A 17,303-nucleotide genomic window follows, 5' to 3' on the forward strand; every position below is an offset into this window, starting at 1 on the left:
GAATTCTACTAAAGATTGACTAGGCTGGAGCGTATGGCAATTGACTGGCATTTATGCAGATTTGTATTCTCTCTGTTGAAATCATGTTGAATATAGGGCTAGAAAATGCTCATTTCAATCTCCCCCACTTTTCAGAGAAGTGTTAAAAACTATCATTATCTAGGCCTGAAGACTTAACTTTATTATTTGTACTCTCCAGATACTCAGTTTAAGTAATAATCATCATTTACAATGCTCCACAAAACCAGTTTTCATCCTTACACCAACTGTATTTTCCCAGCAGATTTTCCAAAGGGGAATGAGAATGTTGGCTTTTCCTTCTGTATGATAACTTTTGACAAGGAGTTTGTGTAGATTATTCAAAGCACAGATACACTTTTGGAAATTCTATCAAAGTAGGCAGCTCTTTAGTGATTATTGACTGACAATTACTCTCAAAAGGTTGCAAAATATATTCCTTTTTCTATGAGCATAAAAGTCTGAATCAAAATTTTACACCCTCATAGTTAACTGACAAACTTCTTGTTTAAAAATAAAAAAAAAAGATTTTCATTTAGATGAATAGTGACTTAAGGAAATGGGCAATGTCAAGTCATTTTATGCAGATTATATAAATATGATGTAAACACAATTCTTTTGGATTTTCTGTTCTTTGAAATTAAAGGCAATTCTACTAATTGCCATTCAAGCCAACAATCCCAATTATCACTAAATACTTGCACACACACAAACACTTTTTTTTCCAGTAAATGGCATATGCTCTCTATACATATACCTATTTTTTACATTCAACAAGAAAGAATTAATACTTGCTTTGGTTTCTTTAAAAAAATCAACAAAACTTACATAGCATTATATTTGTGTGGATGGATGTCATTGTGTGGATGGATGTCATTGTGTGGATGGGTTTCGTCGATTTTAAAGAAAGCAAAGCAAGTATTAATTCTTTTCTTGTTGAATGTAAGAAATAAAGAGGTATCTATGTACAGAGAGCCCAGATTCCGGTGCCCTACTCCCAGAGTTTCTGATTCAGTAAGCCTAGGATGGGCATCGGAACTTGCATTTCTAGCAAACTCTCAGGTGTTGCTGATTCTGTCACATTGTGGTTCTTACTCTTGAGTAACACTGAGCTAGGCAGCATAGGAGAATCAGCTGTAAAAACACAGGAAAGGAAGTAGCAGGCTGGAATAAAGAAAGATTATAGTATTTATTTTTGATGGGTTGAATCATAGCCCTCAAAAGATATGTCCACCAGGAACCTCAGAATGTGACCTTATTTGAATTAAAGATCTTTGTAGATATCATTAAGATAATGATTTCAAGATGAGATCACCTGGATTAGGTGGGCCCTAAATCCAATGATGAGTGTTTTTATAAAAGACAGACTGCTATCCTATAGAACTGTAAGAGAAAATTTGTTATGCTTTACCAAATTTGTGGTAACTTGGTATGGCAGCTTTGGGAAACAAATACACTACCAAAGTCCAACCATACCAAAGTACCAAGATTCCTGTCACATGCTCCAAGGAAAAAAAGAGGTAGAATCCTGACAGTGACCCAGTGGACTACCGTATTTAACAAAAGAAAACCCTGAAATGCAGAATCGTCATTTAATCAAAGTATTTATTAAATGCCTATAACAGGCTTTGCTAGATATTAGAGTGATGTACCAAAAGTGACAGCTAGTAAGTGTCAGCATTCACACTGTGATCTTGTCCTTCCAAACTTGGCTCTCTTCTCCCCCACATTATACTTCGTCAAAGGCTTGGAGCAGGAAAGCACAGGACATTTTGTCTAATACTGACTAGTTCATTTGACTCCTATGGAATATTTAACAAAATAGAAAAGGAACTTCTTATCTCCACCACAAATCTTCCTTATTTATGGTAGCTGTTGAACAGTATTTCTTCCTATTAATACCTATAAAGTAGTTTGCACTTTGTTACATTAATCTTATTTTTTTTTGTAGTAACCCTTTCACTCCATACTCAAATATGCAGATAATTTAAGCTAACCTTAAAAAAAAAAGATGGAAATAATAGTTTTACATTGTCTTTGGAGACACAGGTCAATGATTTAGATGACAATATTTATTTTCTATATGCTCTTTAAAAAATATGTATCATGTTGTAATGCTAAAGACTCAGTGTTCTTCATATAATATATGACATATAATATATAAATATATAATACATAGTATCATAGTGTGTGTGTGTGTGTGTGTGTATCGTCGGCAGCCGTCCGTCTCGAGAGACGATGGTGTAGCTTCTTAAGAGTCTATCTGCACCGCCGAGAATGGTTGTGCAGTCCGACTCGGGAGTGACACGGTATCTGTCTCCTCCCGTGTTGATATATATATATATATATATATATATATATATATATATACACACACACACACACACATGTACACGAGGTCTGTCCAGACGGCATCCAGTAATATGAAAAATAAAGACATTTATTGAAGAAGATCCATGATACAACGAACATTTTACACAGGACAATGATGCCTCAGTCTCCTTCAAAGTAGGCACCTGGGACCTCATACAGTTCTTCCAATCGCCATCAGCTGCCCCATCGTATTTCCCTGAATCTCATTGATGATCTGAAATCTCTTTCCTTTCAAAGGTGATTTTAGTTTTGGGAAAAGCCAGAAATCACAGGGCACCAAATCTGGGCTGTAGGGGGGCTGACTCACCTGGTTGATTTGATGTTTTGCAAAATACGTGATGCGTGAGCGGACATGTTATTGTGATGAAGCTGCCAATCACCAGTTGACCATAGCTATGGCCTTTTGAATCATCTGAATAGTTTCCACGGAGGAATGTTCAAGCTCAACACAAAATTTAATGCACATATGTTGCTCTACTCGAGTGCAAATGCTCGCTCTATGGCACCTACCAACCCCACTGACTAGTATACTGAGGTCTTCATTGTTCACGTATGTGCATTCCAGTCCCTGCTTTTTGGCTCCCAGGTTACATCGGTATTGCATAAACTGTTCCTGTTATTTAACAGTGGTTGGACTTTTTCTGGACAGACTTCATATATATATTTTCAGTCCTAGAAAAAAATATTTTGAATATTTCCTTGAGGTTGAAGATCACAAAAAAGAACACTTACTTAGTCTTTAGCCTCATCACAATACTTTGAGCATTTCATACAAACCTCCCTTGAATGATTATTAAGGTATTTAAGCTATTTAATAATGCTTTGAGAATTATTAAACTCAACCTTCATCTCATTATAGTAAATGCTTTTGAATGTACAATGTAAATGTCACTCTGCTAGGTGTTAAACATATAGTAAATTAAAAAAATTTTTCCACCTTTACAGTTTAGATGCTTGATCCAAGATCAGTAAACTCAAGATCAGTGAAACTGTGAAGGGATTAGGCAAAACAGGCTAAGAAAATTTTCACTTTAGCCAGTTAAAGTGAAAAGATAAGAAATAAAAGACACTAACAAACGTACTGAGGTGAAAGTTGCACTGAGCTGTTTTAGAAGTTGAAGGTAAATTGTATGAATTTGTTAAATGCCTAAGTCACAGACAATGGCAATTCAGAATGGACAGTAACATTGACACCATTTTTTACTTATGCTGATATTTCTCTTTATCCTATCTTACTCCCAACATTTATTCATTAATTTATTCTGCAGACACTTCACGTACACCTGCAGCATGCAAGGTATGGCATGGAGATAAAGTGTGTTACCCAGTGAGCAGATGAGTCTTGTACACTGATAACTGAAATGTGAGGCAGTAGCCCTGATCTGAATGACATAGATTGTAACTCATGACAGGAAGGTTCATGGAGAATGTGAATTCTTCTATATCTATGAATTGATTACAAACTTATTCAACTATCTTTTGGGGTTTGATTTCTTATTTTATTGCATTTTAGTCAGTGAATATGGTCTGTAAGATAGAGATTATTTTAATATTTTTGAGACTTCATTTGTGATCCAATAGGTGATCCAATTTGTAAATGTTCTAGACTTAAAAACAGTATGTATTCTTTAATTACTCAGTGCCAGGTTCAATGTGTGTTTATTAGATTAAACTTACTATTTTTTTTGGCGTATTCTATATCCTTACACTGTTTTTATGTCACTAAGTTTTTTAAATTATACCTTTGTTGAGATATAGTTTACTCACTCCTTGAAAGTATAGATTTCAGTGGAATTTAGTATATTTAGAGTTGTGCGACAATGCCACTATCTAATTTTAGAATATGTTTTCATCACCCCAGAAGGAAACCACATACCTATTAGCTGTCACTGTCCATTTCTCACCTCCCAGAGTCCCTGGCAATCACTAATCTACTTCTGTGTCTATGGACATGCCTTTTCTGGATGTGTCAGATAAATGGAATTATACATGTGGCCTTTTGTTTCTGACACTTCTGACCTTTCACTTAGCATAATGGTTTCAAGATTTATCCATGTTGTAGGATGTGTCGTTACTTCATTATTTTTATTCCCTCACCTAAGGATATGCTTATTGATTTTAGAGAGAGAGGGAGAGAAACATTGATGTGAGAGAGAAATATCGATTGGTTGCCTCATATGTGCCTTGACCAGGGATGGAACCCACAACCTAGGCATGTGCCCTGATGGGGAATCGAACCTGTGACCTTTCGATTTATAGGATGACACTCCAACCAACTGAGCCACACAAACCAGGGCCTTATTTCATTATTTTTAAAGGCTGAATAATATTCCATTTTAGAGCTATACCACATAGTATCTATCCACTTATGGACATTTGGGTTATTTTGACTTTTTAGCTATTATGAATAATGTTGTTATGAACATTCATGTGCAGTTTTTGTGTGGACATATATTATTTCTCTTGGGTATACACATAGGAATAGAATTGCTGGATCATAAGGTAAGTCTATATTTAACATTCTGAGGAACTGTCAAACTATTGCAAAGTGGCTCCACCATTTCACGTTCTCAACAATGTATGACGGTTCTAATTTTGCCACAATCTTCACTCTGTCTTTGCTTAGTCATTAAAACTTTAGTCCCAAGTCCTTTTGACCCTATGTTGGTACACATTCCTTGTGGGCCTTCACCATGTCAGTTCCCACCTATATAGTTTTGCATTCCTTATGTTTATGGCACATTAATATTTCTCTTTCTCTTTCTTTCTTTGGTGGCCATATAAGTATTACAATTTAACCCTTTGAGTGCCAAAGTTGCTGTGAGCGACACTGACAAATTTTCCCAAAAGTGCCAGCATCACTCCCAGCGACTTTTTCAATGGCTATAAATGTAAATAACAATGGAATAATTTGTATTTTATGTTTTTTTCTCTTTTTTTGTACCTCGGGTTATATACTGATATAACCTTTTCTCATGTTGATCCAAATTTCGAATTACTCATGGCACTCAAAGGGTTAAAATTTGTTTTACTTAGTATTTTTATGTATATGTGAGGAACCTGGTTGTGGGGGATAGGTATTCATTTGAATCAATCTACTATTCTTGGAAGTTGAGTAGATCAGTGTAGTTTTAGTGACTATGAAGTGGTCAACGTAGGAGTTACAGACGTTGTTCAGAGCTATGGTCCAGAGTTTTTCTTCTGAGCTGACGTATGAGGTCCATATAGGATCCACTATTAAACTGAGCTCATCCAGCCCACATGCGCTATCTCATCCTTTTGTTGTTCTTTTACAGATGCCAATTTCCAAAAATAATACGGAAAAGATAAAGCCCAAGTTCAGGAAAAGGAAGAGGTATGTTTTTTAATTTAAAAATATTATGAAAATTGAAATATATATTGAATTTACTTATTATATGACATTTTCCCCTGACTACTACTACTTAGAAGTATGGAGAAAGCTTGATGTTTATACAAATATGTTTACCAAGAACTTTCAAAGATTAATATCGTATGTGCAACCAGATGACAAGCAGGTCTTTAGTTTAAAATATGTAGTACAAACCAGAAACGGGCCTTTATCATGAACTAATAAGGCAACGATGGCAAGTTTAGTGTCTGTCATTGAACCAGCTAGTTTATTTATTTACTTAGTTTTAATGAATGGCAATCAGTACTGGGTTAAAGAGAGTCCCACTCAAAGACAAACGCTATAATATGATGGGCCTTTTTCTTTGTCCCTTTTCAGAAGATGAATAATTAAATTTTTAGAAAGGACTTTAATTGCCTTATCTCAGTTACAGTTCCCAGTAACCACATCAAAATAGATAGGGGTGTATCCTAAGTATCTCCACTTAAAAGATGAAGAACTTGCGGCTTAGAGAAGCTAAGTGCCTTTCTCAAGATCGTTTGGTTAGCGAAAATGCATCGGGACAAATGTTTTCTGACTCTAATCAGCGCCACAGTGTAGTGGAAAAGCATGAGTTTTGCAGTTGGACAGAATTTAGTTCAGTGATGCTCAGCCATTTACGTATGTTGTCAAGCTTCTCAATTTCTCAGAGCCTCGGTTTCTTCACAAAATGGGAGTGACAATTACTTAGTAGGTTTCTGGGGGAGGGATTGCATGAAAAAGCCTATGTAAGGTGCCTGATAGGTCATTAGTGCTTTTCACCTAGTGAGACCTCAAATGAATACTGTTCCCCTTTGTTTTTTTACTGTATCATGCTGCCTTACAGTATAAAACAATGAAGAAAAGGTACTTCAAGATAAATATATATTCATAATTTATAATTATCAATGCATATACACGAATGGTCATTTAAACATACATGATTGATCTATATCTGTCTCATTCTTTTCCTAGGAAAGCTATTTTAAAATGCTCTTCTGAAAATGTTTGTTCAGATGATGCCTTATCAACGGAAAATGTGGGTATGTGAAGGCCTATTCTCCTTTTAGCTCTTTTACCTATATTTAATTCTACCGAATGTGGTTGTAGTCCTCGGGAGGAAAAAAAGCGTCATACATGTATACACATCTGAGAAACGTTAGTGGGTTATTTTTGGTATTGATTTACATACTAGGGCTTTTCAGTTGTCTTTACCTTTCTATTCCCTTGAATTAAATTTTCTCTGGTTTTAGCATTTCATTTAATTAAAAAAAAAATAAAGCACCAGTAGTTGTGGCAAGAAATACCAGCATCAATACATTTTAATCCTGACCTCTCCATTCCAAGTATATTGGGGTCCTGGGTGCCAAGGGGAGAGGAGGAGGAACAGCAGCAGCCTGGGGCCTCTAGCTATTAGTATTAGAACACAGTTGGGTGACTGTGGAATGCAGGGAGAAAGTTTTAGTTTTAAAAGCGCTTTCCTCTTTGTATATTTTCGTGAGTCTTAAAAAGCAGGCAAATGCTTATTTGTGAGACGGAACATTGGCAGCCATTCAAAGAGGTTTCAAAGCACATTCAACCCCAAGAACTTATTTGTGCCATGCTCCCCGTCTCCTGTAGCCACCCCCAGATCCCGCGGCACTGTTTCAGTCCGCTCAATAGCCACTTATTTATAGTCTCATTAAAAGAAAGGAAAACAGGCAGAGGAAGGACGGGGCAGTTATGATTCTCTTTTCATCCTTTTTTCTTCTTCTAAACTACTACAAAATTTTATTGTTTCTATCTCTTCTCAAAACTTAGTCAGCTGCTGCTTTCCTGCTAACTAAGGTGCCCTTTCTTCGCTAGTTTGTCCCTTTGCCTCACAAGATCAGTTCAAATATTCCTGTAAAAAGGCAAAAGTCAGCTTATCCCAGACTGAGCTCCCACGAGGAGGCCCTGGCCCAGCAGCTGAGGGCTCCCTCGCTGGGATCCTTCTCCCCTCCAACTCACAAGGGATATCGCAGTAGAAATCCACTGCAGCCAGGAATCCATGGCCAGGAAGTGACTTTCCATGTAGAAGAGTGAATACATCTCAGGAGCTATCCATGCCAAGCCAAGGGAAGCCTTTTCAGGGGTCTCACATTCTGTACTGTTCTAAATCTCAATAGTTAATCATTAATATAGTTAACCCAATCTGTGTTTTACTCCTCCATCTCATTTTGAACACCGAAAGTGCAGAAACGTCTAGTCTGCTATGTTCTTTGCAAGAGCTGACTGTGTATTGAGAGTGTAGTTCTTCAAAAGTAGTTGACCCTCTTCATATATTTTACCTGCTATCCATATTTCTGTGGATCCCTAGATCCAAGCCTCCAATATCTCTCATTTCTTCTTAAGGTAGAATCAACCCTAGATCAAGTAGTAGAGGAAAATTATACCATCTTCTTCTGGAATCTCCGAAAGTCCTATTTTTTGGATCATCTTTCTTTACACGGCCAGTGCTAACGTCGCCCATAAGTGCACTGTGCCAAATGCGCTGTTCCTTTAAGAATTGTATGCTCTACCAATTGTCTCCCACCCCCCACCCCCGCCCCCGCATACACACACCTTAGTTGGAGAGCAGGAAGAGCGCTAATTAAGTGCAGCTCCTTTTTACCTCTCCAACTCTTACGTTTCTTCCTCTGTCACAAAGAGAGACAGTGGAAGCCAGCTTGTCCAACACAAGGAGGACTGTTTCTGGAAATCAATTCTGTGAGGCAAAGAGACAGAGTAGGCAAGAAAAAGTTGAGGAATCACTAAATAATTTAAACTGTATGCCCATGGCTGTATAAAGATTTAATCTAAGATATCACTATTTCTGGAGCATGTCTGTATTTTTTGGAAAATGGATACCAGGAATATCATGTATTATACAAGTTGGAGCAAAAGTAGGGTTACAGCTGTAATATAGTAATTAATGAATAATAATACAAGAATGAGCTCTCTGTTTCACATACTCACAACTGTAAACCTACTTTTGCCCCACCGTGTGTTTGTATTGTCCCCATAATTCACTTTTTCCCCAGTGTGTAGGGATAAGAAAACTCATCTATGATGATGAGATAATAATATCAATAATAATAACAATGATAGCTAATGTGTATAACAATTTCTATGTATTCTCACTGTTCAAAGTATTTCATATATTTGACCCTTACAAGATCTGTATGAGGTAGATAAAGTAGATGTTATATCCCACATTTTATCGATGGGAAAACTGAAGCACTTAATGTTGTATGACTTTCCTAAGGTCACGTTGTTTCTTAAAATCAGTCAAAGTGTGCAGCTATTTCTCTGGTTGTTCTGAGTACCGGGAAACTTAAAGCTAATTTTTTTCCAAAGCACTCGTAGTTGGTTTAAGGATTTTTAAATGTGATCATTGCCATTAGTATCCTCTTTAATGAATTGATTTTGATTTCTTTTAGTCTGAGTTTTTGTCATTTTTAAAAATTGTATCACTATTTTCTGTTAGTAAATAGCTCATTTATTTTAAGCAAGTAGAACAGTCTATAAAAGTTTGATTAAGTAAAACATTGACATTACCCAGGACAAACTATAATGATCTATCAATATTCATTATTAAATTAACAAAGGGTGTGTTCATCAGCCACCTGGGACATGGAAGCATGGAAGGGGATGGTTAATATAGGAAAGGTCTGGGTCTCGGGGAGAGTTCTAGAGGGAGCATGAAGACATTGGGGGCCTCTGTCTGGGAGGTAGGAGAGGTGTTGGGGAGAAAGATGATATCTTGCTACTCAAGACAAACCTTGCCTCTTGGTTTGGAGATACTTAACCTCGAGGCTGAAAGGAGCGGTTGGCCTTCTTGCTCCTTTGAATAAGTCATGCGCTCCTTTTTTCTGTTTGTGTTCAGGAATGGCGCTCTCTTCTTCGTTACATTTCAGCCTGTATGGTACTCATCTCTACATTTAATTGTAAGCACACAGAGGAGTGTTTGTGGTCACTTAAAAACAAAACAAACCACAAAAAAAAACAAGTACCTTTCCCTCCTTCTCCCCCTCCACCTTTGTAAGAATGCCTTCAAAATTCCCACATTGAAATGGTCCTGCAAATTTATTTAAGATGATATTTTTTAGTGCCAGCTAGGAGGTAACCTAAAAGCCTCTTTATACAAGGAAGGAAACAGCTTCTTTAAACATTTAATACAAAAGTAGAGATTAAAGAAAACTCCATAAATATACATTTGAATGCCTTTAAAACAATGACTGATTTATTGAGACAAACAGTATTTCTTATCGGGAATGGAAAAACAATTTGATTTATTTTACAAAACTTCATTTTTAAAAGCCAGATATGGACTTCAGTATAAGATTTTGTTTTTCACTTTCTCTGAGTGATGGAGCAGCTGTAATGCTATCACTTTACTCTGAACAACAAATTCAAAGGAGTCAGGGAAACTACAGGATAATCAGTATTGGTAGAGGATGATTGGTCATGCAATCAGCAAAGGCATTCATGCTGTCTCTATCTTTGGGAGATATCATTGACCAATTTTGATAACCTAGTTTGTAGATTACGGTAACTGCTACTTCTTGAGCATTATATTTGAACACTATTGGTTCACAATATAGGAATACCTATTTAGAAAAGTGAAACTCCCGTTGCTCTGGAAGCAGGGTTTGACATCCGTCAAGTTGGTGTTATGAACCCTGGTTGATTTATGAAGTCATCCATTACTTTACTCACCCTTTGATCTAAAAGCTGTGTACATATTTTTCCAGATCACTTGAAAACAGAGAGCCTACAATGCCATTCAGCAACGACATTCATTATCATAAATTGATTGTATTTTAGTGTAGCTTTAGAAATATGAAGATGTTTGTGTGCCATTTTTCCTTTACAGCGTCACTCAAAATCCATCTTCTCAACAGTGCATTAAATGTCAGTCTCAATATCCACAGACTCAGAATATAAAGTAGAAAAACACATCATCTGTGAGTGGGACTAGGGGATCAGTGTGAAGATAACCACAAGTAGTTATTAAGTCGCAGGTTACTACGTGCTAAATTTGTTATACAGAGAGGTTAATTTTATTAACAAAATGACTTCCACAAGAATGTACATCCCTCTAGAAAATTCTGGCCATAGGGTTGCATTCATATTTTTAGTTAAACTCTGCAGGTGATTTTTATGCCCCCCAAGTTTTGAATAACCGTTGTTCTGGAATGTAATTGTTCATACTCTGTTATAACAATTACCCTAGAACACAGATCTGTGTGGATGCAACTAATGTGTCAATTACAGTTTTTGCTTGTTTTCTTTTTGAATAAAGGAAGTGGTCCTAAAGTGTGGAATCGCATATTGGAAAGCCGCTTTCAAACTGTTTTGAAAGTTTTCCATGGAGAAAACCTGTGATTGGCTGGGAAGAAATGAGGGCCAGGAAACCTCATTGGGTCTAGGCCTATACTCCTGAGTCCCTGACCCTTAGGAAGCACAGAGTAAATACTTGTTGATTGACTATAAAAATACTTGGGGAGGAGGCCACCAATCGACGTTTCTCTTTCACATCAACGTTTCTCTTCTCTCTTGCTCTCTCTTTTTATTCCTCTCCCTTTCCTCTTTCTCTAAAATCATTAAAGATATATCCTTGGGTAAGGATTAAAAATATACTTGGGGAAAGCAATACATTTTGACAGTAAAACTATTTTTGTAAACAAAACTATAATGTGAAAAATTTAAACTAAAAATTGCTTTTTCAGTACTCTAGGGACAACCAGGAAAAGGAAGCTTTCTATTTAATAACCTCCCATGACCTTATTTAACACCATTATTGAATAAACAGTGTTTTAGTAGAATTTTAAAATTTCTTTCTTACAAGTAACAGGTAACAGAAAACTATCAACAAAGATGATAATAAAGCATGGATTTCTTTGAACTGGAGGAAAAGAAACAATGCATAAAACCTTTCACATTAATAATTCCTATTTTTTACCTTACGCCAGGCTTAGTTTACAAGGATACTTATGTGTGTGTGTGTATATATGTGGATATATATTTCATATGGATATATAGCTCACTCTTTCTAAACATTATTAATCAGAAAAAATTTAAATATATTTAACAATTACATTAAAAGTTAATGTTATTGCTGAGAACACCTTGCTTCCATATTCAGTGATAATATTTTAGCTCTAGAGTGTGTAACCTGCTCAGTCTATTTTCACGTTCCGTGAGCTTGCAGCTGTTCCACCTAGCGTGATGTTTGATGACCTGCCAATGAACGGTGGATAATAGGAGGGGGTATGTCAGGGTTTTGTAACCAGAGTGGAAGGGAATGGGATGTGTATTCATGGCCTTGCTCTTTGAATCATGTTGCCTTTGGAAGGACTTAGATGCTCCATCTGTTGTGCAGGACAGCAGGCCACACATGGCCTCCTTTCCCGAGCTTTACTTCAACAGACTCTCTATCAGATGAAAACATTTGTTTTCTTTAAACGAAGAATTCAGTTGCATATAGTTAATTAGTAGTTGAGTCTATAGAGTTATAATTCGTGTTTTGTTTTTTTTTCCATTGGTGGGGGGCATTATTTTACCTCAGCAAGTTCAGTGAATTACCAGATTTTTTCCCCTACTTATATATTTCTGTCACAGTAGCACACACACACACAAATTTAAGCTTGTTTTTCTAAAATATCAGAGTAGGCAATTAAGATGTGTTGGTACTTAGATTAGCCTGTGTCTAGCCTGGCCACTTAATCACATGGCTTCCCCTTTTAAACAGTAGTTTTAATAGTTTATTGCAGAGATTGGTAAACTGTGGCCAGCAGTCCTACCATTTGCTGCCTATTTTTGTAAATAAAGTTTTATTGGAACATTGCCCCTCTCATTTGTTTATGTACATGTCTGTGGTTTGCAGTACAACGGCAGAATTGAGTAGTTGTGACAGAAACCATCTGGCCCTTCACAGGAAGTGTTTTCTGACCCCTGCTTTATAAATAACATAATTTTCTTTGGAGCCCTTGGCTCCTGATTTTTAAAAAATCATAAAATTCTTGCGAGCTTTTGTTGTTTGGGGGTACTTTATTCTACGCATAGCAAGAATATCACCGACGTTTCTCAAGAAATAATTATAAAATATTTGCCTAAAAATCCATAATAATTTTGCATCAAGCAGAGGCCATATGTGAATTTTTTACAAAATATTTTTTATCTTGCAACATTTGGAAGATTTCCTCTATGGGTGGCTAAGATTATGAAATAGATTGAATTAAGATGTAGCATTTTTACTATATTAATGATGTTTCTTTAGTTGTCTCTGAGACAGAAGTTTTACTAAAAGAACTGGAGCAAATGCTACAGCAAGCTTTAGAACCCACAGCACCGCTAGCTGAGTCTGAAGAGGAGTTTGGAGAGCAAATAAATACAGGAGAAAAGGTAATGCTGATAGTTACAGATAACAACATCAAGTTCTTTAAATGGCAGAAATTGTTCCTGGATGTTCATTTCCAGTATATGGAAAACTTCACTTCTCAAATTTGAGCTTCAGATTTTCATGAGCTGAGCAATGAACTAGTCGCCTGTGGAGAAATCAGAACACATCTCTCAGGCTTTGGGAAAGTATCTGTGTTTCAGCAGCGGAGCTCCTTTCGTTTTAGATCTTTGAAGCTGAAATGAGGAAAGATGGAAGGGGCTTGCTGTAGTGAAGGGGCCTCCTCCCCACTGCCGGTCTCTACAGTCAGGAGAAGGCGCCGGGATCGGAGCAGCTCTCGGGAAAACCTGCCCTATTTCATGCACAGGGGTAACTTTTATGGGGACAAGCTTCATTAATAAAATACTGGGGGTAGAATCTTTTATTGTAATACATTTCACCATTCATATCCAGATTTGTCCCTTTTTTCCTTTTGGCCAGTCATGTTGGGCTGAGAAAGGCCACGTGTGCTTAACTTTATTCAACATGTATATGACGACATATACAAACCGCTCAGCACATTAGCTCCATGAATCTGCAGATAAAGTGAGGGTACACACCCAGGTCATTAAAAGGGAGCAGCAGTGCGGTAGGTGTGAAAAAACGTACTAAGGCAGCCACTCCCATAGGCGGGGCGGCTGTTCCCCGGGTGGTTAGGAAGGAAAATGGCAGCGAGGGGTCCTGTGTCCTCAGGGTTTCATTCACTCCCCCGCTCGGTCGTTTAGATGTACAGCGGGACTGGAGTGGAGAGAGCGCAGTGGCTCGGAGCGCTCACTCTGGGCTCTAACGCTGTGTCCTGCTCCTGGTTTTGCACCTCAGGACTTTGTGCAATTTGGCAAAGTTGCTTATCACTTGCCTTGGAGAATTGTTTTGGGGGTTAAATTAGGCAGACCAGGAAAAGTCCTTTGCACAGTAAGTGGCACTAAAGGTTAGCTGTTATTATAGATGCAAGGGCAGCCACTAGAGAGAATAAGTGCAAAGGTTTCCTTTATCTCTTTTCCCATGTTCTCACTCTGGTCAACTATTCACCCCCCCCCCAAAAAAAAACCCCAGAAAATGGTGTATTTGTAAATGGACAGGGTTGTTCATACACATTGGCAGTATTCAGAACTTCAACAAAAATGAAGAAGATTCTTAAATACCTCCTTTACTGAGTTAGAAGTCAAGAATATATACGGGATTTATAGTTAAGGAGATCAATGTGTAAAAGAAAATAAAATTAATGTTAAAAACTTACTGACTTTAAAAACATGATAGTTTTCTGAATCAGCACCAGGATACCAACTCATACCTGAATTTGCATGGGTTGAAAATGCCATTTTTCCATTTAGAGTTCCTTTAAAAAAAAAACCAAAACTTGTTTTTTATATCTTACCTTTTATAGAACAAGATCTATAAGTTGGTGATGCACATATATAATTACTATATAGTTTTTACTCTTCTAGTAAATGTGTGCTTCATTTGAGCACCATATGGTTTTGTGCAATGTTTTTCCAGTCTTTGCAGTGTGTCTTTTCAAAAATACAGCCAGGTTGATTTTTACGGAGATGTCCTGGAGCTTTTAAAGTCACAGACTTGGCTTCTGTTCTGCCATTATAACTAATAACTTGATAAAATAGAAAATTACTCCTGATTTTTATTTCTTAAGGTAAAACACATAGTTTTAATGCATCACCAGGCAAGAGCTTGACGGTTGTTTTAGATTCTTGTAATATTACATGCTCTCAAAAGGCATTTAGGAATTGTAAAAATTAACCATTTTAACTTTCTGGCAGGCAGATGAGTGCCTCCTGCTGACTGGTTTATAAACCCCTCTCCACACTGAGCTTTCTAAGTCTGGCATTCACACAGGTTCAGGGTATTTAGGGCCTTGTTCACTTTTAAATGAGGAGAATAGCAATGAAACTAACTATTAAAACTGGAATAATTTCCAGTTTAAAGGCAAAGAAGTGATCACGTGATCATCACCTCAGGAATTTCTTCCTCCTTCTCCTCTTCCTCTTCCTCCTCTTCTTCTTCCTCCTCCTTCTTTCTTTTTCTTTTGTTAGTAGGAAAAATTAATATGGCTTCCAAAGGTAATTTCATTTCAAATGGGAGCTGTGTTTTGTTTTTAGGAAACAGCAGCCTCTTAAAAACCTAACACCGCCCTGGCTGCTATGGCTCAGTGGACTGAGCACCAGTCTGTGAACCAAAGGGTCGCCAATTCGATTCCCAGTCAGGGCACATGCCTGGGTTGCGGGCCAGGTCCTCAGTTGGGGGGCATGTGAAAGGCAACCACACATTGATGTTTCTCTCCCTCTCTTTCTCACTCCCTCTCTCTCTAAATATAAATAAAATGTTTAAAAAATAAAATAAAAAGCTAACACCAAAAAGAACCACCTTGTAATTTTAAAATTCTGAGCAGATATTATTTGAGCTATTTTCAGAGTTGTAAATTTGATGATGTTTTCATCATTCACTTCACATATGAGTTTTCAAGTTGATTTATCTCAAGCATTTATACTAATGGATGAGAGTAGCAACATGAAAATAAAGCATACACATGGATAATCAAAATTCATTTCTATTTGTCATTGAAATACTTTGAGTCACCTTCCAGGCTACATTCTTCTTTAGCTAATATTAGCACTGATTGACATACCCTGACTTGGCATGCAATGAGAGGGAATTAATTTCAGATTTTTATAAAAATCCATCTGAATAATTCACAAATCAGATAATCTATTAGCAAGTAAAATAGTTTACTTAATAATTATTTGTATTACAATACATTTTGGTATGTGAAAATACTTACATAATTTACATTTTAAAAAATTTCATGGGAAGTTAACTCTAAGGAATCTTGAAGTTATAGATCTATGTGTGTATGCGTGTTTGTATTGTTTACACCGGTGTCCTGTTTAAGCTAGAGAAAACTGTCACTATTTGTAAGGAATGCAGATGCTTAGGGGTTGACCGCAGAAAATGTGACTGAAACAGTTTTAAGTTGTATTCCTTATAATAGTAATTTTAAGAATAAATAAATATAGAAAACTCACAGAAATAAAATGATCCTGTTTTTCCAAAGCATAAAATTAAAACTAAAAATGTGAAGCTTTGGGAAACAGACAGGACCTAAATCAGTTCTTTTTATACTGACACATTTCCTATCCATTATACTTCTACATGGGGATCATTATTTGACCACCACCATAACAGAAAACATTGTGTGATGCTGTGGTTTGAGGGATTACCAACTACTTTATGTTTTGTTCAGATAGTTATGCCTAGTCTTCAAGTAAATTTGATTTAGTTCTGATGAATTGTATGGTTATTTTTATAGTTATCGACATGGAGCCCTGGAGCTTCTGCAAGCAGTCCAGTTGGAAACCACTGTGAAGAGGACTATGTTGTAATTGATGGGATAAAACTAAAAGCTGGGGAATGTATTGAAAATATAACTGACAAGTTTAAAGAAATAGATGCTTTGATGTCTGAATTTTAGGTCATTATAGATACTTATAAAAGTTAATTATAAAAACAAAGTGAAAAACTTAACATGTTTAGTGAAATCAGTATATATGAGTATTATACCAAAGTTGGAATTTTAATAACTTTCTACTTTATATTTTGAGAATATACATTGTTCTGAGATCCAATTAAATGAAATCTAAGTGTAAAAAATTTAGAATTTAAGAAAGCCTGATGTTTGTAGATTTTTTTCATTTTCCCTAATTTTAAAAGTTTATGAAACTGCACAAAGCCATGCTTTACAATGATTATTTGAGCCCTTTATTCAAATGTGGTTGTTAAAATGGCTAAGTCTATTAGAATTCTTACAGATAATTCAAATCTAATATCTTTAGAGAGTGTGTATTTATAGTGGAATTAAGCTACTTTAAAATAAAAGGAAATATAAAAATGGTTGTATAATAGAGTTGGAGCTTTTCTTAAAAAGTAAAAATATCAATTTCCTTATTATATTGAAAATAATTATTTCAGCCACAGCGCCTGAACTTGATGGACTAACAGCCTCTTGGGGGATTTGAAGAGGTCTGAACGCTGGACCCTTTTCGATTGAATCAGTATCTCCAAGGTGGGGAT

General features: G+C 36.4%; 1 protein-coding gene across 2 annotated transcripts in view; it reads left to right on the plus strand.

The window, feature by feature from the left end:
- ZCWPW2 (zinc finger CW-type and PWWP domain containing 2) overlaps positions 1-16,769 on the plus strand; it is a 99,889-nt gene extending 83,120 nt beyond the window's left edge. For both annotated transcript variants that reach the window (XM_090284417.1, XM_090284418.1), the window contains exons 6-9: positions 5,688-5,746; positions 6,755-6,822; positions 13,062-13,186; positions 16,543-16,769. In XM_090284417.1, coding sequence (XP_090140543.1) covers positions 5,688-5,746; positions 6,755-6,822; positions 13,062-13,186; positions 16,543-16,704 — 414 coding nt within the window. In that variant the 3' untranslated portion in view covers positions 16,705-16,769. The remainder of the gene's footprint in view (positions 1-5,687; positions 5,747-6,754; positions 6,823-13,061; positions 13,187-16,542) is intronic.
- Positions 16,770-17,303: the final 534 nt, after the last annotated feature.

This window comes from Furipterus horrens, unplaced genomic scaffold (assembly GCF_987537825.1).
Source record: "Furipterus horrens unplaced genomic scaffold, mFurHor1.1.pri manual_scaffold_7, whole genome shotgun sequence".
Lineage (NCBI taxonomy): Eukaryota > Metazoa > Chordata > Mammalia > Chiroptera > Furipteridae > Furipterus > Furipterus horrens.